The 25,370-nt window shown below is 42.9% G+C and overlaps 1 protein-coding gene across 2 annotated transcripts in view; it reads left to right on the forward strand.

The window, feature by feature from the left end:
• Nucleotides 1-24,263, forward strand: part of Stxbp4 (syntaxin binding protein 4) — a 154,148-nt gene extending 129,885 nt beyond the window's left edge. For both annotated transcript variants that reach the window (XM_052193863.1, XM_052193864.1), the window contains 2 exons: nucleotides 2,200-2,257; nucleotides 19,899-24,263. In XM_052193863.1, the coding sequence (XP_052049823.1) occupies nucleotides 2,200-2,257; nucleotides 19,899-20,013 (173 nt within the window). In that variant the 3' untranslated portion in view covers nucleotides 20,014-24,263. The remainder of the gene's footprint in view (nucleotides 1-2,199; nucleotides 2,258-19,898) is intronic.
• The last annotated feature ends 1,107 nt before the right edge of the window (nucleotides 24,264-25,370 follow it).

Here is a 25,370-nt window from a genome sequence, read left to right on the forward strand (position 1 = left end):
TCTCCCAGCTGTTCCGTTCTTCCTAGCCCCCCTTCTCCAGCACTCCTTGAACCTTCAAGAGTTGGTGTAAGTTTCTTCTTTAGGGCTGAGAAAATGAGTGCTCAGTCAACTTAATTTTAAATTGATCTCAGGATTAAAGACATCATGTTGGGTGTGGCAGAGTGGCTTTGTGAGTAAAGGGACTTCCATGCAAGTGTGAAGGCCTGAAGCCACTCTCTAAAGGCGGAAGGGGATAATAAACTACCCAAGGCTGGCCTCTGACTCTCAACATGTGCTGTGTGCACAAGCCCTCAAGCATGCATCCTGCACACACACACACACACACACACACACACACACACAATAAAATCTAAAACGTTTTAATAACCAAAGACTACTATTACAGTCTGTGTCTTCTACTTTATTAAAATATATCTATGACGGGGAAGAAACTGGGAAAGAAACTGCCAATCAAACAAGTCATCTAGCAAACAAAGGTCTTAGTCACGTTACAACTGCTTTCTACTTTTCCAGTCTTTGCTATTTTACTCAAGAACTAATCAGAGTATTTCTGTCATATAAACAGGGTCCTTACCTATTGTCAATAGAGTCTTCCTTTCAGGTAAAGGGGCTCATCACTGTTAGATATATTTATCTATTTAAAAGAAAAATATAGAGAAAGTGTAAAAACAGAAAAGGGATCAACTCAGCTTTGAAGGGCAGCAGCAGTATATCATAGGTGAGCAGTAGAAGCAGAAGAACACATGTCCTCCCAGAGTTTGCCTTATACTGAGTTCCCAGAACCATTGATTCCTACTAAAATAGGAATAGGAGAGAGAAGAGAGGGTAGAAACTCCAAGATAGCCTTGTTCATATAGGGAAGAGATAGTTATAGCATTTTGGCCCACAGTCTTAGATTGGAATCAATATAAAATAAAATCTTTTGTTTGTTTTTCTTAAACACATAAAAAAAGAATACTACTTTCTTCTTGGAGAGATAAAGTCTTTAAGAACTTAATGGAAGTGGAGTAAAGGTTTATTTCGTCCATGTTGTTACACTCTTCCCACACAGTTACCCTTACTGGAATTGGGAAGAATGAAGGTCAAGTCTTTGTTGTCAAGGCCCAGTTACATTCCAAAACAGTAGGCTACCTGAGGCGTGTAACCTGTTTCTCAATATTATATTGTATTTTATCCCTATCAGAAGAGCTTTGATAACCAGTGTCACCAGAGCTTATAGGAAAATGCAGGTAAAATCTTTAGCTATTCCCAGTAATAGAGCAGAAGTGGTAGAAGCCATTGCATTCTACAGAGATGCAACATAAAATTGGGATATAAGAAACTGTGGCAGTCTAGCAACATTCCACCCAGTGAGAAGACTGAGGCAAGAGGAGCTCCAGTTTCAGGTCAGTCTAGGCTACACAATTAGTCCACATCCAACCTATGCAATCTAGTGAGACTCACTAGAGACAAGAGAGGGGAAGGTTGGGTCGGGAGAGAGGGGGGCTTTGTCCTTTCTGATGGGAACAGAACTCCTGTATAGACTCTGCCCCTATGCTGCCTGCTTACTTCATTTCTTATCCCTTTTTAGCTAACTGTTCTCAATCCCATTACAGAAATGGAAGCTAAGTTTAGCAAATTGTTTGGCCTTTTATGTTTAGTGCACAAAATTCTTAATTAACAAAGTAAAATGCCACCATCCATTGTAAATCACTTTGCTAAACTTTCAAACTTAATAAGGAATCTTGTCTTGTCCAAAAACTCCTCTCCAACCCCTGCTGATCTGGCACTCATGCCCAATTCCCTGCGGAGCTGAGGGAAAGAATGCAAAGGGAGCCAATTAAAGAAACTTTGAGCCAGAATAGACAAGCAGAGGCCATCTTGTCCATCCTTCTGCCTCCAGGCAAAAACCAGCCGCTGCAAACACAAATTTCTGCATGAATCCTGCTGACAAAAACGTTCACCACATGTAAATGATAAGTCATAATCCAGTTATTGCAACTAAAGCAGATTGTTAACTGTTCAAGACTCTATTTATTGCGTTGTAAAGATGCTGAGTATCAGAGCTCATCTGAATTGTCTTAATTCCCCCTTTCGAGAAAATAATTTTGTGCAAAAAATGCACTCCAGTAATTGTCAACATGAGGGAGGTTTGTGTCCAGAAAATAAAGTTATCTTCATCATCGTATTAAATGTATTTTTGGTTTCCTTTCACTCTAGGCTTACCTTATGGGTGGGAGGAAGCTTACACAGCAGATGGAATCAAGTACTTCATCAAGTAAGTACAAGCATCTCAACCAAGTAAGCAATTTTGCTCACATCTGGAGAGAACCTGGAAGTTGCAGAATAATCAGCAAATCCAAGAAACCCTCTTGGAGGTTACAAAAATTAGAAACAAGAAATGAAGCCTCGCTGTCTTCATTGCATGTGATTTAGATGCTGGTATCAGATGTCACTGGAGGGGGGTGTGAAACCCTAGGAACAACTTCTATAGAAATAGCCAAAAAAAATGGAACATAGCCAATCGTGATCTGAACTTGAATGTTGCCAGAATTCAATGGCAGGATGATATCATTGCCAGTCTTGAAAAATTAATATCTAATTAAAAATTTCATTTGTCACATTCTAAAACAGAACTAACAGCAATCATTACCTTTAAATGCTGTGCAGAACACAGATCGTTCATTCTCTAAACAACATCTGGTCATTTGTTTCCCTAAAGTATTCCTAGACAGTGACATGCCTGGCAGAGAGTAACCAAGATAAAATAGGACACTATGAACAGCCCTGACCCTGGTGTGCTAACAGCAATCTTTAGGATATGTGTACCATCCTAGCATTTTCCATAATTTGTAGATGAAGAAATTAGAGGCTTGAGTTGCTGCCAGGAAGTCCCCAGCTACTGTCGCCAAGCCTTCTGGACCAACCACCTTTGCAATTGCACTTCTCAACCTTCACGGCGTTGTGACCCTTTAGTACAGTTCCTCATGTTGTGATGACTCCCAACCATAAAATTATGTATACTCGAAACTATACTTTTGCTAGTGTTATGAACCAGAATGTAAATATCTGATATGCAGGATATCTGACGTTCGAACCTAAAGGAGTCTTGACCCACAGATTAGGCGTGAACTAGATTTTCACTCATGGAGACCTCCAAAGCCTGACCAGGAGAAACTCTCTTGTGCTGGGCTGGGCAGTTTTTCCCTGCATACAGTAGGCTGTCACATTTCTACTACATTCTGAATAAGTCCTTTCATGTCACAGCTGGTGTCTGAGAGTTACATGGAGAGATCCACCTCCTCCCTGGATCTCCTCCTTAGAAAGTCTGTGCATCCTTTTGTCAAGTGCTGCCAAAGAAATATTCTTGCTGTCCTTTCAAATGTGTACATACTTTTCAAAAAATACACAGATTGTGCTTTCCCAGACTCTGTGCCTCTACATAGGTTCCTATACCTCCCTTATCTCTAGTGTCTCTTCACACATGAAGAGTACTGTTACCATACTGTTGTAGAGCTGCTGATGTTAAGTACCCACCATGTACCCTGGATCCAAGGAATAACCAATAACTACCATTAGTTTTTATTGAAGAAAGATATCATCTCAAAAAAGTACAAAGTCTGCAGATCATCACCTTACAAAGATCACAGATTCAAAACTTCCTATTTGTAAAGGTTTAAGGAAGAATCCTAGAGATGCCTGGCAGTTTTCATGGCTCTTTTTTTTTTTTTCAGTTCTGTTTGGTGGGTGATAAAGCAGAGATGCAGTTTATAGCATGAAGTTGAGAGAACTCTTGGAATCCCATGTGTAGATCACACTCAACAGCCAACTGCTCACTTCCAGAAACATTCCCCTTCTGGGAACAAATCTACTCCCTGATACACTGCATTGATCGTGTCTGGTTTCCGGGAGAGTTTATGCCCTAGGCTGTGTAGATGGTAGAAAAGGGAAACACCATTTTCTAATTTGTATGCAGCCTCAGCTGTTGCTCACTGGCCAGGAGCACACTAAGTGTATTTTTCCATTTGTTATATCCTTTAATCCTCTTAATAATGTGGAGACTAATAGGCAAAGTTCCATGTTGGTGACATTATGTCATCATGATGTGGTGTTGGTGATGAACTGCATCTTACCCTCAACCATGCCTCCTGAAAGGTCTCCCAAGGAAAGTCATGATTGAAAGAGAGATTCACCACCATTCATTAATAACTGAGATCCTGCATTCAAACACCTTTGGAGATATCCACACCTACACCCTGTAGAGTTCTTTGGCCTAAGCTGAGCAGTCTGTCAGTATGTCCTACCAGCTGAATGGCAAGGCCTAATTAGTGCTCTGTGGGAAAAGACACCGGAGGATAGAGTTGCCTATTATTGTAGAAAGAAACAGACCCAAATATGATGACCAGCCAGAGAAATAATTTGTCCAACTACCTGGTCCCCAGCTGGGTGAGCCACAGTCCCTTAGAAAGTAGAATGGCTTTTAGGCCAGACTTCTCCTACAATCAGTGGAGCATAAGGAGAGGAACCAAGAGAGAAAGCCAGCAAGCTCTGGCTACTCCAAGGTCTAGTGAAGTTCCCACGGAAGCAATCGAAAGAGTGGACATTTACCCAGCCTCTTTGGCTCCACTCAGAAAACATAGCCGAAAGTCTCTTCTGGAAATTCTCAGTACTTTTCATTGATCTTATTGAGGATGTAGGACCAAAACAAAACAGAGAAGACAGACTTTTTCCCAAAGGGCATGGGGTGGGAATCACTGTCACGCCACTGCAGCAGACACTGTCAAAGTTAGTTTAGGCTAAACTAAACTCAGCAAGGTCACCCCCCCCAATCAAACTGCAGAGCCCAGATAGAACACACACACACACACACACACACACACACACACACACTCGGCCTGCATCCCTCTGCCTTCCTGATTTTTAAGTCAGTCATCTGTTGGCACATGCCAAAATGGACATTTTAAACAGATGTTTACAATGTTAGAATATTATACTTTGTCCATTTTAAAACAGCAGTACCTGCTTCTAAGAACAAGAAGTTATCTTCTGTAAATTAGAAGGTCAAAGAGTAAAAATAAGAAATTCTGACCCTAATGTAGTCCCTGCCTCTTGGAAGAGTGGGATGCTTGCCATGACTTAGGTCTTTCTTTTTGGGAGCTTAACCCTGTTCAAGCAACATGGATGAGCTTTAGTCTTCCAGTTCCACATGTGTTATTTTCGCATGTATGTTCTGTCCCTAGCTTCTTGTAGGGAGCCTCTTGAATGAACCCGTTATGAGCCCCCTCATTAGGTGCAGGCACGCAGTGGGTTTTGCAGGGTTATTTATTAGGCTCCTCACTGTAAGACTCCTTTGCGTCTCTAGCTGACCGGGAACTGCCCATCTGCCTCTCCACCCCATTCTTTTGTTTCTGCTCAGAATCTGCCTCTTTCCCAGGGGATTTTTCTTTGATGAGGATTGTAATGCCAGAGAAGCAGACTGCTTTGAATTACTCATCAATAGACTCTAAACGTGGGTCTAAGGGGTGCTCACGGGAGTCGCGGACATCCTTCTAGTGCAGGTAGCTCCAGTTGGCAAGAAGGCCTTCTGGTCTTAGGAAACAGACTGATCTTTGGACCTGGAGAAACCTGGATCGTGTTGCCAGTGTCTCCACAGACTAGCTCCTTAAGGTGTGCACGCTCTAATTCCCAATCAATATAGTCCTTGCTCCACCCCCCCCAAAAAACCTTTAAACAAAACTTAGTCTCTTTAGCCCCCCTCACTCTCTGACGTTTTGATGGGGGTTTCTGCACGGTCCTTAGCTGCATTCAGTGATGTTCCCAGATTAGCAAAGCAGACGCAAGCCTAATGATATCATTTTCAGAAATATTGTTATTGTTTTTTTTTTCATTCTTATTCCACCCCAATCAAGATTTTGAGCCTGGGCCACCTATGTTAACCTTTTGAGGGAGGAGTAGCTCATTCATAGGTAGCTACTTTTTAGGCAAGAAATAGCTTCACTTAGAAAGAGCGACTAAAATTATTCTCCCAAGACTCTGGGGGAGACGATGGTCTACATGCATATGATCTCCTGACAGAAATTGGCACCTGTCACTGTCATCCCCGAAATGGAACTGTTACATCTGATGGAAAGCAAGCCTCAGGCAAGGGAATGACTGTGAGAGCTGTCTTGAGCATGCGCAGGCACTTAGGTCCTTGTAGAGGATTTCTGTCCATCCACATGACCGTGACACCTCCATTGAATACAGTGCCATCTACTTAAGTTCTGACAGAGAGAAGCTTGTCACCCACCCATGTAAACATCATCAGAGCTAGTGTTTCATGCGACTAACAGACATGTGCTTCTTGGCATATGCACATGTGCATGCAGGCATACCTACTTACCATAAATAAATATATAAACACACACATTTGTATAGAAAATAGCACTGCATTCTGGGAAAGATTTTCCTACTTTCTCATACGAAAGCTCTAGCATCCTTAAACTTAAAATGGTCACCACCTTACGCACACTGTAAGATAATTACCTGGATGGAGGGCCATTTTTCCACCTAACGTCTTTTTTGTTTATTTGGTGTTTGTTTTATTTTATCATATAGAATAGGGTGGGGCACACACATGCCTCAGTGCATGTGTGGAGACAAGGGAAGCCTTTCCAGAGGTTATCTCCTTCCTCGGTTTGAGGCATTTCTGCAGCTGTGCTTAGCAAACTTCCAGCTTCTCCTGTCTTCCTCCCATCTCACCATGGGAGTGCTGGGATTACAGGTGTAGCCGCTGCTTCTGGCTCTTGTGCGTGGGTTCCAGAGACTGAGCCCAGACTATGGGGCTTGTTGTCAGCGCTTATCTGAACTTTATCCAGTGAGCCATCTCTTGAAGTCAGGTACTATGAAATGTTTGTTGACTTTTCTTTCATGATTCTACTTTAGAACTACACATATTTTGGCATATGTTATATAATACGACAAAATTGCTATGAGTTCTGTTTGTAAAACTGAATCTGTCGTAAATTGGACAGAGCTACCAATTGATTTCATTAGACTTGTTGATATTAGAAGATTTGGATTCATTGTGATTAATGATCATTAACTCACCATATCTGCAATTTAAATTGTCTTCAAAATTTGAAGCTTAAAATAGTGTCTATTTATTTTCTCAACCACTTCAGATTCCCGGCAGTATTCTGGGACTCTAGCCCTCGTCTCCTTCTCCCTCTCTCCCTCTCTCCCTCTCTCCCTCTCTCCCTCTCTCCCTCTCTCCCTCTCTCCCTCTCTCCCTATCCCTCTCTCCCCCCCTCTCTCTGGATCTCTCGCAGAGTTGTCAAACTATCTGTTAAAGGGCTGAGAAATGAGGCATGGCTTAGCAGACTCCCTAGAACACTCGCACTGAACACACTCAGCATGCTATTGGCAGGATGCTTCGATTCCTCCCCATGTCTCAAGCATTAGCGATGTAAGGATATTCTCAACATAACAAGAGATGAAAGACTCCCAGACAGATGCTGCATGATGTATGTCCTCTGTAACCAGTCTCAGAGGGGCATGTTCTGCCATCACATGAGCGAGTGGTCACAAGGATCACCAGCCTGGTGCGTATAAGAGGCAGTGACCTAGGAGTGTGGATTCCAGAAATCAGGGATCACTGGTACAGTTTGCCAACCAAAAGGCACATTAAAATATGGTATATGTATATCTAATATATGTGCATAAGTGATATAGAAATCTTAATATCAGTTACTTGCTTTCAATACCAAATTATATTCCTGGCAACAAATAACTTCACCCACTAAGCAATCTTGCTGGCCTTTATAGAATTTAAAAGAGTTGAAAATACAAAATGAATAACTTGAAGTTCTGGAGTCTTAGATAGTAACTTTCTTTTAGAAAGAGATGCTACCCAAAGTGACAGTAATGCAGGTAGAAATCAAGGCAGTAGTGGAGGGGAGGGGAGGGGAGGGGATGTGTGGGTTCCGGTTAGAAATACAAAGCTACTCATTTCTTCTTGGCAAACCCTTGGTAAATTATTTCAACTGCACTTCAGACATTGTCAAGAACTCCCCCACCCCAAGACCTTGTGGGTTGTTCTGTTTGTTTCCTTTTCTGTGAGTCCAGTAGTGGCCAGTGACAGACTAATGTAACTTGTGGCTCATTTGATGAGAGGTCAGGACAGGTTTTATGGCCCTGATTTCAGCTTCAGAGAGAATGTGTTGAGACTCTTTGGGGACTTCTGTGTGTATGAGAATGAAAACTTACAGGAAGATCCCACAGAGACATAGAGGGGGAAATGTGGGTCTTCTCAAATGGTTCTCCAAAAGCGCTTCTTCTGATGAAGTGGAGGGGCCTGCAATGAGTCTGCACAGACTCACAGGGAGTTCTTCCACCTAAGCTGAGCTGTCTGGCCGTACATCTTAACCCAAAGCTGGAGGCCAGGCCTGAGCTGTCCCGCTGGTAACTGGTTAGAGGTGGGCATTACCTGGCATAGAGCAGGGCACGTGTGGGGACTGAAGTTCAAGTGAATGAACACTGTTGGCGAGTTAGAGAAGCCATTGAAGGGAGACAGAGGGCGTCTGATAGGTGTGGATTTTAATGTTGATACCGCCACATTTGAGTGTGACTTGGTAGGTCATTTCATTCTCTGTAATTCTGATTCCTACCTAAAAACATGGAGAGTTTGAGAATTGGATGCACTCTGGATTGTGAAGTTCCTAGCAAAGTCCCTGGCACCGGGCAAGCGCTGAGCAGGCGTCTGTTTCCAGGCCTTCTTCACTCTGCCGCTGTTTGCCAGTGAAAGTTTTAAATAACATTTGTGCAGCTGCAAATAGAAACTGGTAGCCAAAACCTGCATCCATACAGCTCTCTGGCCAGTCACCGGGCCTGTGCTGGGAGCAGAAAGGCTACATTGACCACAAGCCCGAGACAGCTTGCCCAGGATCATCTATAAATATCTCCAAAGAGGTGCAGGGATACGGAGTGTGGAGAAGAGACTGTCATTTAAGTGAAAGGCCAGCCAGCTGGCTTGGGTTACTCAGAATGGCAAAGCCCCTGAAATGAATAAACCGTCTAGATCTAGACACCGAGCACAGGTACAGCTTTGCCTGAAGCATGTTTTCCAGTCCACATTGGGGTATTAAAAGCCCATTCTCTAAGAGCACATGACTTTTTATTTTTATAGACATTTTTAGCAAGTACTGAATTTTTTCATCAAATCTTTCTCTGCTAGGTTTGGTTGCTGTATCAGTCTGCTAGTCCTACTGTAAGGAAACTCCCACAGACAAGGAGTTTAAAGAGCAGAAATGTTCCTCAGCCCTGAGTTATCAGGGTCTAAGCATTAGGCTCTAAAGTGTCAGCAGCAGGACTGCTTTCTGCGGAGGCAGATGCTATCCTGTCCTCTCACCTGGTCCTCTCATAAGCCCCTTTGCCCTCGTGTGTGTGTGTGTGTGTGTGTGTGTGTGTGTGTGTCTGTGTGTGTCTGTGTCTGTGTGTCTGTGTGTGTCTCTGTGTCTGTGTGTGTCTGTCTGTGTGTCTGTGTGTGTGTCTGTGTCTGTGTGTGTGTCTGTGTGTTTATCTTTGTGTGTGTGTCTGTGTGTCTCTGTGTGTGTCTGTGTGTGTGTATGTGTGTGTGTGTGTGTGTACAGAGTGGGGAGGGGAGGAAGGAGAGAGGAAATTGCTGTATTGTTTCTTCCTCATATTACAAAGACACAGAGGTCCCTTCAGGCCGGTATGACCTCATCTAATCCTTATTAGCTTTCCCTGTACAGTCTCCAAAATCGGGGCTTTTGGTGAGTTTTACTAGGGCATGGCACTGTCCCTAACTCACTTTTCCCTTACCTTTCTCCTTTCCTTCTCAGCTTCTCATGACAGCAGGCAAGCCCTCTACACAGAATTCCATCTCCAGCTCCTTTTACCTTTCAGTTTGACACACGGTCTCACTGTGTTGCCCAGGCTGGTCTTGAACTCATAATCTTCCTGCCTTAGCCTCTCAAACAGCTGGGATTACAGGTTTGTGTCAATAGACCTGGCTGCCTTAGCTTAGTTTCCATCGACTCTTCTCTTGCTAATATTTGCCTAGTTTCCCACATATCACACAAAAAAAGTTAGTGTCTTTCCCTATGGGTGCTACTATGCAGGGAATGCAGTCAGGGAGACCCTTGATGTGGGAAGGCCCCAGAACCTGTAACAGCCCTGTTGGTATGCAAGATGGAGTTGTGTAGAGATGTGTAGTCACTAAGAAAAAAATAGTGATTAGTGTTCTACACCTCAGCCCCAGCCCTGGTTCTGTGTAACACTGGACAGATCACTTTTACCTTCTGTGCCTCAACTTTATCAACTGTGAAATAGGTAAATAAGGAATAATATTAAGAAATTGCTTGTCTGATGGAAATCATATCCAGCTGCCTCAGACCAGAGCATCTGTTTGTGGGTTTCTTTTGTGAGATGAGGTCCCTGCATAGACTAGGCTGGCCTCAAACTCACAACCCTCCTGTCTCAACTTCCCACTCCTGGGATGGCAGGGATGCACAACCTTGCTAACTTGAAGTCTACATCAATTTGTGATCTCATAGGGCTGCAGTGATCTCCCTGGATCACAGCTGTACTTCGGTGAGGGGTATCAGCATTTATTTCCAAGAAAATCCATCTGGCAGTGGGAGCCTTTGGGGTCCAGAAACATGGATTGGACTTATTTGATCATTTCATAGGCTGAGAAATCCTGGTGCGGTGTAATCGTAGGCAGCATCACTCATCTTCACTTTGGTATGTTCACTTCACATGTTATCTTTGGTAACATATGCAACATTTTGCACTTTAGTCGTTAATATAAGAATTTTTTTAGCTAAGGATTGTATTCCTTTACAATAAACAATTAAATATTAAAGTCTGGGATTCTATAACTTTACTTAGACTTCTGTCTATTTGGAAAATGAACTCAACCCCAAATTTTTCAATTATTATAAAGCTTTATTGCTTGCCCCAAATGAATAAATAGATCTTGCAAGTCAATTGGAGTGAGACTCTTGGTAAGGGGTGCTAATTACTTGGTGATTCTGGTGCTATTTGGATGACTCCAATTTCCCTGATAATACTCAATTTCTATAAACACGTATAAACCACTTAGGGGAAAATCCACATCATTATTACTTTTGGAATCACCTGACCTTATAAATTAGCTAGTGTAGCAGTCAAGGATTTATCCTCAGTGCCATGACTACAGTGGTATTCAGAGGGATTTATAGTAATGCATGCCTCAAGTACACATTGACGCCATACATGGTGTGTGACGGCACGTTGTTACTGCTGAGGAAGCACACAGCCTCTGACCAGGCTTCACATAAGCCTTTATTTTCTCAGTTGCTCAATTAATGTTTCTCATGAATTTCATAGGAAAGGATTTTTAAAAGGCATAATAGCTTTACATATATAATCTGTGATCATTGAGTAAATCCTTTAATTAATTTCATTTTGCAAAGCTGAAGAGCCCTTTTCTAGAGGTCACTTAATCCATCCCAGAGTCTCTTCACATATTGCTATGGAAACCAGCCTGGATAATAGATGGATTGAACATAATGGGGAAATTCTCAGAAGCCATTAGTTGGATCTAGGTGCTGGTTCTGCCATGTGCCAGTCCTATGACCTGGAGTAAACTGTGCCATTTTCTCAGCATCAGTTCCTCCTACCAGTGACCCAGCTGGTCACACTTGCAAAGGTGGTATCCTCAAAAACAGCCAGGATTTAAGGCTCATGGGAGAAAGACAGGCGTCCTGTGTGTACTGTGCTAGCTAAGTCTCAGGATTGTTTTTTAGTATGACTGGAAGTGTGTTGCGCTCTGAAGCAGCCTCAGAAGGTACGCTTCCTGACCTTGGAGGTGGTCGACTCCAGAATCCCATTCAGCTTTGTGACTTTACAAGTCCCTCTCTCCTATAGCACATACCTACTTAACACTATGATGGTTTCTTTGCTTTTTTGAATTGTGGGGGGGGGGTCTGTGTGTGTCTGTGTGTGTCTGTGTTTTACTTCCATATATGTCTGTGCACTATGTTCCTTGCTAGTACCCTTGGAGGTCCTAAGAGAGTGTCATATCCCATGGTACTGGAGTTACTGATGGTTGTGTGCTGCCACATGGGTGCTGGGAACCAAACGCAGGCCCTCTGCAAGAGCAGCCAGTGCTCTTAATCATTGAGCCAGCCCCTGCTCCTTTTAGATTTTTGTTGTGATCAATTTAATTTCAGCAGAAAAACAATGATGTTAGAATCAATATAAAATTAGTTGAAATTGAGTTGAATAATTTGGGCAGGTTTTTTGAAGATTCAAATTTGGAGGTTATGGAAAATGTTAAGATGTTTATTATATATTACAAAAAAAAAAAAATCAAGTCCAGGCCTCTATAACTTGTTTTGTAATACTTACTGTTTGAAAAGAACATTGAAATATAATTATTGGTATATTTCAAGTAGCATGAAATACATTTCTAATTTACTGATTTTAAAGTATGAAATGTATATGTGTATATACTCGCTTCCTCTCCAGATACTGTCTTCCCGCTTGGCACTGATTAAAGCTGACGTATACTGCAGCAGATCTGCTTTGGGTGGCTTGGCAGGCACAAGGCCGTGCCGGACCCCTGGCTGATCTTCTGAGTGCCAACTTTAAGACCCAGACCCCTTCTGTGTGGCTCTGCCCTTTCTAAGGTGGTGAGTTCTCTGCAGCCTGTGAGTGACTGTGGAATGAGAGCAGGGGAGATAGTTCAGCTTCTTAACAACCCCTCCCACAGCTCTCACAGCGATGCAGCAAGGCTGCCCTTCACCCTGGGCTCAGAGGAGGAGGCAGATGAGAGCGATACAGGGACAGAGTTTCTGCTGGGGCAGCTGGCTCCCACAGCGCTGCCGTGTGGGATAAGAACAGGGCAGTCCAACAGAGGCTACCTGACAAAGGACAGATGTACCAAGTGCACAAGTCTAAATAATCATTTGTCTGCCAGTCCCATGTCTAGATGTCAGTGTTCATAGGACATGTTTTTGGCTTTATTATGTGAAGGTTTTCTTTTACTGTGATGATAAATGTGGGTCACTGTTAAAGTTATGAATCACTATAATATAATAGAATATGTTTATTTCTTTTTAAAAATTAATTATATAAGCTTTGGAACACCTGAGATTTTTCTTTTTCTGTTTTTCTTTTTTCATCTTCATTATTGTACAGTAATCAGCATCAATCTGGGTAGGCTATCTGAAAAAAAGATAGTGGCCATTAAAACAAATATTTTTACCTGTAATTTTCCTTCAGTATCTTTTACTAGTCTAATGACAGCAATTTTTCCAATATTACACATACACACACACACACACAGAATCAAAATGTGTTATTTCAAAATGTGTGTATAGATAGATTCTTATAAACCATTTTATAGGTGAGACCTAAAAATGTTTAAATTAATTGAATCTTTATATTTGATATCTGTTATATATTTCATAGAAAGTATCATAAATGGAATAAAAATCAAATTCTAATTTGTTACCTTTAAAACAAACACTCTTTTAAGTACAAATCTTTTGCAATCATTAATACTTGTATTTTGTAGCTACTTAAAAATTTCTCCAGCCCTTCAATATTACTGGGTCCTGAAACAAAATATATTAAAAAGTCTTTGCCTCTTTTTACTTTCTTATTATATATAATATCAAAATAATAATTACATATTCCATATATAATTATTCCCCTTAAATTACTTTGGACATTTATTTCTTTTGGTTCATTATCCTGCAACTCTGTCTTTGGCATGACAAGATAATTCAGGCAAGTCTTCCTAAACTCACAGTGATATAAAAGCATCTGTAGAGGAGAGTGAACATGAGGATGCAGTGATGTAAGAGCATCTGCAGTGGAGAGTGAACATGAGGATGCAGTGATGTAAGAGCATCTGCAGTGGAGAGTGAACAGGAGGATGCAGTGATGTAAGAGCATCTGCAGTGGAGAGTGAACATGAGGATGCAGTGATGTAAGAGCATCTGCAGTGGAGAGTGAACAGGAGGATGCAGTGATGTAAGAGCATCTGCAGTGGAGAGTGAACCGAAGGAGGCAGTGATGTAAGAGCATCTGCAGTGGAGAGTGAATGGGAGGATGCAGTGATGTAAGAGCATCTGCAGTGGAGAGTGAACCGAAGGAGGCAGTGATGTAAGAGCATCTGCAGTGGAGAGTGAACGGGAGGATGCAGTGATATAAGAGCAGTGGAGAGTGAACAGGAGGATGCAGTGATGTAAGAGCATCTGCAGTGGAGAGTGAACAGGAGGATGCAGTGATGTAAGAGCATCTGCAGTGGAGAGTGAACGGGAGGATGCAGTGATGTAAGAGCATCTGCAGTGGAGAGTGAACAGGAGGATGCAGTGATGTAAGAGCATCTGCAGTGGAGAGTGAACGGGAGGATGCAGTGATGTAAGAGCATCTGCAGTGGAGAGTGAACAGGAGGATGCAGTGATGTAAGAGCATCTGCAGTGGAGAGTGAACGGGAGGATGCAGTGATGTAAGAGCAGTAGAGAGTGAACTGAAGGATGCAGTGATGTAAGAGCAGTGGAGAGTGAACAGGAGGATGCAGTGATATAAGAGCAGTGGAGAGTGAACAGGAGGATGCAGTGATGTAAGAGCATCTGCAGTGGAGAGTGAACAGGAGGATGCAGTGATGTAAGAGCAGTGGAGAGTGAACAGGAGGATGCAGTGATGTAAGAGCAGTGGAGAGTGAACAGGAGGATGCAGTGATATAAGAGCAGTGGAGAGTGAACAGGAGGATGCAGTGATGTAAGAGCATCTGCAGTGGAGAGTGAACAGGAGGATGCAGTGATGTAAGAGCATCTGCAGTGGAGAGTGAACGGGAGGATGCAGTGATGTAAGAGCAGTAGAGAGTGAACTGAAGGATGCAGTGATGTAAGAGCAGTGGAGAGTGAACAGGAGGATGCAGTGATGCAAGAGCAGTGGAGAGTGAACAGAAGGATGCAGTGATGTAAGAGCATCTGCAGTGGAGAGTGAACAGGAGGATGCAGTGATGTAAGAGCAGTGGAGAGTGAACAGGAGGATGCAGTGATGTAAGAGCAGTGGAGAGTGAACAGAAGGATGCAGTGATGTAAGAGCATCTGCAGTGGAGAGTGAACAGGAGGATGCAGTGATGTAAGAACAGTGGAGAGTGAACAGGAGGATGCAGTGATGTAAGAGCATCTGCAGTGGAGAGTGAACAGGAGGATGCAGTGATGTAAGAGCAGTGGAGAGTGAACAGAAGGATGCAGTGATGTAAGAGCATCTGCAGTGGAGAATGAACGGGAGGATGCAGTGATGTAAGAGCAGTGGAGAGTGAACAGGAGGATGCAGTGATGTAAGAGCATCTGCAGTGGAGAGTGAACATGAGGATGCAGTGATGTAAGAGCAGTGGAGAGTGAACAGAAGGATGCAGTGATGTAAGAGCAGTGGAGAGTGAACAGGAGGATGCAGTGATGTAAGAGCATCTGCAGTGGAGAGTGAACATGAGGATGCAGTGATGTAAGAGCAGTGGAGAGTGAACAGAAGGATGCAGTGATGTAAGAGCAGTGGAGAGTGAACAGGAGGATGCAGTGATGTAAGAGCAGTGGAGAGTGAACAGGAGGACATCTTTCACCATCACAGTTAAAAAGGAATTTCTGCAAAGCTGTTGTACTTTTTGTGCTTAAGTCACTTTTTGCTAGGGACTGTCCTTAGTTTTTATTTTGAAATAAGTTAATTTGCTTTTCTTTTTGAAAGAACACATTTTGATCCTCTAGCTAAGAAGTAAGAAACATAAGGAGGGTAATTATAATGAGATTTAAATAATTCACTTATCATTTCTTTGCCAATAAAATAAAGCATGTTCTCTTGGATTTTTTTTTTTAGGTAAGCTCCACAGTATGTCTTTTAATTTACTAATATTATTTTTAAAAACAGACATCATTGGCAACTAACTTCTTGATAGTTATTGATCTCCAACAACAGATCTGTTAACCATTGAGAAAAAATAGTATTAGCCTTTCAGAAGACTGCTTGGCTCCCAGGTCGGGTCAGATGCAGTGTCTCTGCAGAAACATTTGCCAGGGGCGCTGTGTGTTAAGATGAGGACATTTTATTTCTCACAGCCAGGTCCATTTATTTACCAGCCCTCTAAATTTTTCATTCTACACTGCAACATCTCCCTTTATGAACCATGAGGTCCTTATTAATTAAACAGAGTAGGCAGCTGGACTGATTTATTCTCCACACTCAGCTGAATAACCAAGCACACAAACCAGGGAGGAAGGACTTCTAATACTAGAATGTTCTCCAAGCCGATAAATCTAGGATTATCTTATCATACTGATTATGTCAAAGAGCGTTAGCCACAGTGCTCAGTTAGACATAAAATTGAGTGGTGGACTCCAGACTGGCTCTACTCCAGCATAACAGGCAGGATTCCAAGGTGTCCTCACACTAATCAAAAAGCCCTAATTATCAATAAAACATTTCTTGAATGTCTGTTCATTGCCTTGGCAGGCTTCAGGAGTTCTGTGTCATTGGTTCTAGGTGTTTTATGTGGTTGTGAGTGGTGTTGTTGTGCTGTTGTTGCTGCTGCTGCTGCTGTTATTTTCAGAGATCCAGTAGTAGACTGTTAAACACCAAAAAAGCATTTCTTTGTTGCCTAGGTTTTATTTTTGTAGTAAATAGTTACTGGGATTTCACATTTAATGTTTACAGGTATGTCTGGGAAGGGTTTTTCGTGTGTGTGTGTGTGTGTGTGTGTGTGTGTGTGTGTGTGTGTGTGTGTGTATGTGTGTGTGTGTGTGTGTGTGTGTGTTTCCTTACTAAGAAAATGAAGCTACCATCTTCAGCTTGTTTTCTGTATAGAAAAGTATACTGTGAATATAAGATAAGTCTAACATTATGGTATGACCTTGGAGTGAGGTCACATTTTGTCAAGAAAATGTCTTGATGAAGGTTATTAAAAGGGACATATTTCAGGTAGCACTTTCTAATATAGGTGGTAGAGTCTGTGACTTTATTTTTCTTATATATCCTGCTTCGGATTACTCTGAGTTCACCAGTGTCTATGGAGTTACACAGTTAATATTTCAAGAATGAGAATATCACTTGCAAAACCTGTTTTTCTTGCTTCCTTCTCTCCCCATCCAGGTAACGTTATAAGGGAAGCAGTATTTAAAATAATTTAAGTTGCACTCTCTTGGCTGCCCCATGCATTGTAACTGTGCTGGTAAACATAGGCTCTCTGTCATCTGAGACTGTCAAATCCACCGAAGCCTGGCAGCCAGCACATGCCTTTCCTGCCCTCTGCAGAATGGTGGCTGTCCATTTCACTCTGCAGTGGTGTCCCATCCCTCTTGGTTACACTCCTTAGCATTCCTTTAAAAGCACTTTCAGTTTCAGCCACAAAAGTCCTTGAAATGAAATGAACCTGTTTAAAGTTGATGCTCTAGTAAGTTTAGCCATCATAAGAAATCCCTTCTTAAACCATTTTTTAAAAAGAGTAGTAATATGGATTACTGCTGAGAGAATAATGATACATTATTCATATATTTCATTCATTGTTTATTAACCATATACATGCATACAATGTTGTTTGATAAAATCCACTCCCCATCTCTTCCCTTCCCACTCCTCCTCCTTGACCTACCCCCATAACTTTTCTCTCCCAATGTCATGTGCTTTTTTAAGCCTGCTAAGGCTACTCAGAACTCTCTGTATGTGTATATATGACAATCCACAGGAGCATGGGTAGCCACTCGGGCTGAATCCCTGAAGGAAGCTGACTCCGCCCTCCACTACAGCCATCAGTTGCCAATAGTGCCTCAGTGAGTTGGGACTGTGTGCAACCCATAGGCAGGAATTTCGGTTGGCTTGCTCTTGTGCAGGTCCCATGCATACTGTCACAGCTGCTGTGAGTTCATATGTGCAGCAGCCCTGACATGTCCAGCAACCCTTTTTGCACTACAGACATCCACTCCCTCTGACTCTGGCCACTCTTTTTCAATGACCCCTGAGCCTCATAGGGTGGGGTGACATCCCATTTAGAGCTGAGCATGCCGCAGTGTTTATTATCTGTGTATTAAGTTTCTATATTGATCACCTGATGAGGGTTGAGGGGTGTGTTATATATATTGAAATGAAGGTAAGTATTTAGGAGGTTGTTTACTACTATGTCCACTTAGCAAAGTAAGAGTACACAGTTCTTTTCTCTAGCCTATGACCTAGACAGCCACAGGGTTTTAGCCCTATTGACGGTACCAGGCATGAATTCCATCTTATGGAATAAGCTTTAAACCCACTCAGAAAGTACTTGGTTGCTCCCGTAACATCGGTGTCACCAGTGGGCATATCTTGCCAGACCAGGCATTGTGGTTCATGGCCGGCCAGGACTGTCACGGCCTTTCTCCCTTGCAGCATCTGTAGAACCTCCAAGCACTGTGGGAGCTAGGCAGTGAGGACCAAGCTTGCACCTTGGTACCAGCTTGGTACCAGCTCGATCTCTCCATGCCTTATGACTCCAGTGTGTAGTATTGTCAGCAGTAGGGTCTTTCTGTCAGGGTCTGGAAGGGAAAAGCCATCACATCAGCCTGTAACGTTTGGGGCTTGGGGAGCTATGGAGTCTCTCCTGCCAACAACTCAAGTGGGTAACCTGTACCTGACACTTGGATTTTTTTATTTGATAACCTATTGTATATGGGACTGTCATTATCCTCAGTTATAAGGTAACACAATTTAAACCCCTAGTATATATGAATATATTCTAGGAAGTTTTTACAATAGTAGGTTTCCAGATAGGTTTTTCACTTATATTCAGTGCTAGTTACCCCTCGCAGGCTCCCTCTCTACCACCACACTGAAACTTTGCAAACTATGAAGACATCTGGGCCTTGTCACCTCCACCTTGACTGTTGAACAACGTGAAGTCCTTTCCCCCATTGTGAAACTAGTAATAATCTACTTGTATTGAAAGATACATTTATAGATGTCCCTCTACCCCACCCTGCCAAGGAGTGAGCAAATGGGAGTGGACTTAAAAGAACCATCGGACTGGAAGCTGAGCTAGGACATGAAGTCAACAGCTCCACATCCTCCAGTTGGGGGTGTGATTTGTGGCATTCTGCCACTCCCTGAATGCTTCCCCTACTCCACGTGCCCCTTCCTCCTCTCTGCTTCTGTCTCCTCTTCCCTCAGTGATCCTCAGGACACTAGTCACTTGTTCTGAGACCGCATCAGGCACCACAAATGCAGAGATAAGAAACTATTCCTGCCATCAAGGAGCTTTCAAAGAAGCAAGGCAGCTGACAACAGACATGCATTCATAATCTAGATAAATTAGAGATAGTATGGGTTCAGATTGAAGGACTCTTATGTAAAAATTGCTTCTTTGGAGTAGGTGGGTAGTAACTCACTAGGGAAGAGAAATGTCCCCCAGAGTCATACTGTAGATTTTTTTTTTTACCAGAATTGGATAGAGCTGAGTGTTTCGCAGGTAAATGACAGTGTATGCTTTGTCATTTAGCATGGTCTTTGGGCTGGAGTGGAGAATGAATTAGGAAAGGGATAGAACTAAAACAGAAAGAAGTAATATCAGTGTACCAGATTATTACATTGGAAAAGGAAGGCAGTGACAAACTCCAAAGATGTTGTACACAGCTAGACAGCCTTAGAATATGCTCACAGACAACATCCATCAGGAGAGGAAAGAGCAGTTTGAGGTGATATGTTCATCTTCATTCATTTTTATAAAAGACCCTTAAAACAGCTCCAGGCCTCCTAAACACTACTGGGTCTGGTTCTAATTGCCTCCTGTCCTAGGGACCAACAACCGGATAGAAGCAGGTAGTTCCCAGGATCAATACTTGTTCAGTTGAATAGAACGAGAACTGTTCACTTGCTAATCTGCACCCCTTGTTCTTCTCAAGTCACGTGACACAGACCACATCCTGGATCCATCCCATGATGAGTGTCCTGAACCTGCCCTGCGCGGAGGAGACTGAAGAGGACTGTCCCAGAGAGCTAACCGATCCAAAAAGCTGATGGGTTTCCATGGGAAGTGGAGCTCCGGAGGCTTCCGGCTTTTCCGTCCATGTGCACGACCAGACACAAGACACCACACCCTGAGACACAGGAAGCAAGCACACGCTATCAGGAAGGGTGTCAAGTTGAAAGTGTGATACTTTTGTGTACATGTTAAAGATCAGTTGCCACTACAGTAGTTTTTTTGGAAATAATCTGGTTGCATTTATTGAAGTCATATTATAGTCAGATTTTATATGCATATACCTTCTCATTTATAATTAGATCTTTATAACTCAGTATGTATTCATTGTTTGGTATGAGATACAATGGTTTGTATACCAGCACATTATATTGAAAAGTTATATAAACATAGCAAACTCCTTCTTCAGTAACTCCCAAAGGTAGGAAAGCACTATGGGAGCTGCTTCTTTGCTAACTTCCCCTCTCTACTCACAGCTTAGGAAAATGTTCTGAGAAAGCTAGGGGAGGGTGCCCAACACCTATCCCATTAGCTGCTGATTACAAATTTGGGCCTTTGTTTTGTTTTGTTTTGTTTTGTTTTACCAGTACCTCATTGGACACCACTTAACTTCTATCATTATATCATTAAGAGACTTCCACATTTATAAAATGCTTTCAAACCTCATCTTACTTAAACCAAACAACATGGCTCCTGGGCTGATTTACAGGGCATTTCTACTCGTGGCTTCAGTTGGAGAAACAGTGGTTCAGAGAGACACAGCGTCCTGTCCCAGGGATGAGACTCACACCTTCTCTTCTGATTCCATGTCCAGGCTCCTTTGGCCAGCTCCCTACTGTCTCCACAGAGGGAGACTACAGCCCAGCACAGCATCTCCATTCTGTTGTTGCAGCTGGGTCCACAGCTGTGCATTCCACAGCACTCCAGAGGACACCTCAGAGGCCAACATTGCCTCTTCATAACCCCTCTCTCTTCCTTTGCAGCCCCACCCCCCACCCTTAGACAGTCATCAAGCAGAGCACTGCTCTGTGACTTCTCAGTGGGCTTTGTCCATGGCTTGTATTTTCTAGACTAGAGACAGTGATTTGCCATGCCTGGGTGCCCACTGCCAGGAGGAGTGTCTGAGGAGAGCTGACAGGAGAAAGGTGTCTGTTTAATGCTGCAAGAGTGCTTGTAAAAGGATGGAGGCCAGGAGCCAGGCCAAGCAGCCCAGAATCACTTAGGTAAGCACAGAGCTCCCAAGAACACAGTGCAGGAGTCTTCACTTAAAGCCACTTTAGAAATAAGTCACTGAGTTCCTGCAGTGAAGCGCTCCTATGTGAGCATCAGACACTAGCTGCTACATTTTCTGCGAAGTTTTACCTGGCATATGGAATGTATATGAAGAATACACACCAGCATCCTGCTCACCCGTACCTCTGACTACATTTAAGATTTAGGTTTTAAGTTGAATACACTTAGGATTCACGTTTTCCATCAGGAGGAAGGACATAAAGTCAAATACAAACTGACAAGGAGACTTTAACCCCAAGAAAGACAGAATGTCTGGAGCAAATAAATGTCTCTCCTCACAGCTGTCTCGATCTTAGGATGCTTGGAGAAAGGGATTAGGGGGAGGCAGTTCTGAGAGCATCTGCAGAGGGAGCTGTTTCCTCGAGTCCCAGAGAAGTGAACAGTCACTCACACTTTTTATAAGGGAGTGTCTGTGCTGTGAACCAGCACACTCCTTGTAGATCTTCCCCCCATGCCCCCATTGGAGAGGGGCCTCTCTTGTTTGTAAGGGAAGCTGAGATGGGATCCTGGAGCATGCAGTCTCTAGTCTGTATGTGTTCATGTGTGTGTGGTACTCACAACCTCTCTGCTGCTTGTACCAAGTCCCTCCCCATTTCTACCAAATACATAATCAAAAAAAGCATATAAAACACATAGCACTATTTACTGAGCACTCTTTACCATACACTGCAATGTACAATGAATGTCTTATGGGAGGGTTTTTGGGATAGTCTCTTCCTGTGTATACCACCTTGGCCTTGAGTTCACTATCCCTCTGCCTCAGCCTCCCAAGTGGTGGTATTTCAGCAAAAGTACCTTCTTGAAGCTACCCAAAGTGATCCCAATTTTATGAAGAAGCCAAGGTTTAAAGAGAAGTGATTACTGCCCAAGGATCCCGCTATGCCTAAGTGTTCATGCTGGGCCTGAAGGCAAGTCTTACACCCCAAGGCTTCTTTAATCCAGGGGTAGAGCCTCCTGGATTTGCTCAGCCCTGCAAGACTCCAGCTTTCAGTCATGAGGAACCTCCTGGTTCATCAGAAAGGAATTCCCCAAGAGAAAATAGCATTCCATCAGGTTCCTGTGCATCTGAGTGTCCGATGTGAATGCAGCTAAGGAGGTTCAGCTTCTGAATTAGCTGAGGCAGGTGAACACTCTTAGAACTACTCCTCAGTCCCATGACCTCCAGACCCACAGATAAAGGACAGATGCTCAGACACTCTCAAGAAGAGGGCTCATTGTGAGTGCTCCTGTGATGCAGACAGAACCCTGGGTTACTTTGGGGGAAGTTGATATTCTTTAAGTTATCCCCATCATTGTCACCATCCACAGAAAATGCCTCTCCACTGACCCCACTCACATTCTGAGCTATAGGAACCGGATGTGGTTACATCCCTCCCAGTGCATGCTCCAGTGGCATTGGACATTAGTTGTGCTGCAAGCCTTGCTTCCTAGAGTGACAAGAGAAGGCCTGGCTGTCCTCACTCATGTAGTCCCTTGGAATGCTCAGTAACCACCAGCAATGTGACCAGCACTTTGGTCACCAGGCCAAAGTAGGGCAGCAGCTAACCATTTCTTAGGCTGTTTTAAAAATAATGATCTTGAAAGTCAGAATTTGTTACTTTTTTAACTACTAAAGTTTAAAAATAATTTATTTTCCTTTCAAAAAAAAACATCAAAGTTCTGTGGAAATAAGTTGAGCTAGATAAATAGTCCCTCTAACTTTCTGGAAGCTGCCCTTACCATCACCCAAGGGCAAGCCTGCCACCCTTAAGCATCCCACCTTTGAGTTAGTATGCTGTGGGCATCGTTTCATAACAGTATAGGCATTCTGTTGCTTTTTACGTGTCTGCTTAGGCCGGCACATCCCAGAATGCCCTTCATCAGTTGTCCAGCATCTCACTAAAGAAATCTTAGATGACTGTAAGTTATTTCCTGTAACAGTGTCATGGTGAGCATTCATGTATTTATTAAAACCTTTTCTTCAAGCATCCCTGCGCTAAGATACTGACATCTGTAAGCCACTGTGTCAAAGTACAGTCAAAATTTTGTCACTGAACAAAAAGCTTCTCCATCCCTGTCTAAAAACCTGGATGTTTTTAATCATTAGATTGTAGCATCTCTTTAGCATCGGAGACTGGCTTGCTGTTGGGAGTGGGGGTGCGGGGGGGTGGGGGCCTGGCAGTTCCACACATAGCATTCCTCATACTGCTCTCTAATTTACATGTAATGATGATAAGGACTGCTTCAAAATTAACAGAGAGAGCAAACTCACGCACACAGTACAAGTGCCGCCATTTCTCCATCTGTGGAACAGTGGTATTCACCCTCGGGTCCACATGAGTCAACTCAGCACACATCACCTGAGCACCTAATACATGCCTGGCCATGCAAAGTGTTATAATTGTGGATCGTACAAATTTACAGATCAAAGAGCTCAATGTCTTGATATTTCTACACACACACACACACAACTCACACACCAACAATTGGTTTTCTGAACAGGAACAGGATAAGTTACGGATTTGTTTCCTATGAACCCCTTAAATTTGAATAATTATGGAAAATATTGACCCCCTACCTTGGCTAGAAAAGGGGAAGAAGGAACGTGCTAGAAGAAGAGGCTTTCCAATAACAAATGAAAGGCAGCTGTCAAAATAGAGTCAAACAGCACACTCATAAACTGCTTGCGCAATCAGAAAATATTATCCTTTTTCTTGGGAGAAATAGGACATTTCTCTATGGTAAGCAAAATGTAACTTTTTGAAGGGTCAACACACTTGACATTTTTATGTTACTTATACAGACAGAACTGAACAAACATTAATACAGCTTTCACAGTCTTGGGTATAACATTCAAGATGATGAAAAAGCACAGAATATGCTTGTGGAATTTAAAGAATTAAACGGAATATGCCTGCGGAACACGACTTTAGAGGTGTAAGACTCCAGATGTTTTAGCCATAGCTGTTCACATGTAATGTCATTGTATCAGTAAAATGATTTTACAAATACTAAACACAGTGCTAGATTTCCTTTTTCAAGCTACCCTTTCCCTCTGCCCTGTTTTGTGTGTGTGTGTCTGTGTGTGTGTGTGTCTGTCTCTGTCTCTATCTGTCTGTGTCTATCTCTCTCTCTCTGTGTGTGTGTGTGTGTATGTGTGTGTGTCTGTCTCTCTGTCTCTATTTGTCTCTCTGTGTGTGTGTCTGTCTGTCTGTCTCTCTCTCTGTGTGTGTGTGTGTGTGTGTGTGTGTATGAACATACTCTACCTTTTTTTTTTAACTTTAGTCTCCCACTGAACCTGGGGCTTGTAGATTTGGCTGGACAGCAAGCCCCAGTGATCCTCCTGCCTCCACTTCTCTAGCGCTGGTATTGCGAACATGTCAAGCCTTTCCTCATGGATTCTGAGAGTCTGAACTGAGGTCTTCCTGCTTCCTCTTCACTGAATTAGTCATCTAATGGCCCTTTCATCTGATGTCTACCTTCAATGTCACACTACCTTTATTGATTTTAAGTTTAATTTTTATTCTTTCAGGGTGGGTTATAAAATTAGGTTAGTAGCTGTGTGAAAACACTCCTAGGGAAAGAGGTGTGATTTTAGCAATTAAGAGTATATAACTGCCCTAACCCACAGTTGGTTTCCCATACCTACATGGGGTGGCTCACAACCACAGTTAGCTCCAGTTCCAGGGTGTTTGGGTAACTCTGGTCTCTGCAGGTATCTGCACTCACGTGCACACACACATACACACACACACACACACACATGATTAAAATAAAAATAAATCCTTATGAATAAGAGACCTCCCTTGTTCCTATTTCCCCTACACCAAATTCCTCTCTGGCCCCTCACCCTGCTTCTTCATTTCATGCCATTAATCTGTTTGTCATGTTGTTTCTTTGTCTTCTTTAGGAATGGAGGGATTAGTAGCCCAAGCTCCCTGGGGGCAGGACCTTACCCTATCTTATTCACCTTCAGAATGTAGCACAGTGCCTGTCATATGGTAGATGTTCAACTTGTGTTTGCTAAATAGTATGTATACTGTACCATCCGTTGCTAAGGCATGGTTTCTAGGGTAGCTCTCGTCCTTTTCTGTTCGTTTGTTCACTGAAGCACCAAGTACCA

This window comes from Apodemus sylvaticus, chromosome 10, assembly GCF_947179515.1.
Source record: "Apodemus sylvaticus chromosome 10, mApoSyl1.1, whole genome shotgun sequence".
NCBI classification, from domain to species: Eukaryota; Metazoa; Chordata; class Mammalia; order Rodentia; family Muridae; genus Apodemus; species Apodemus sylvaticus.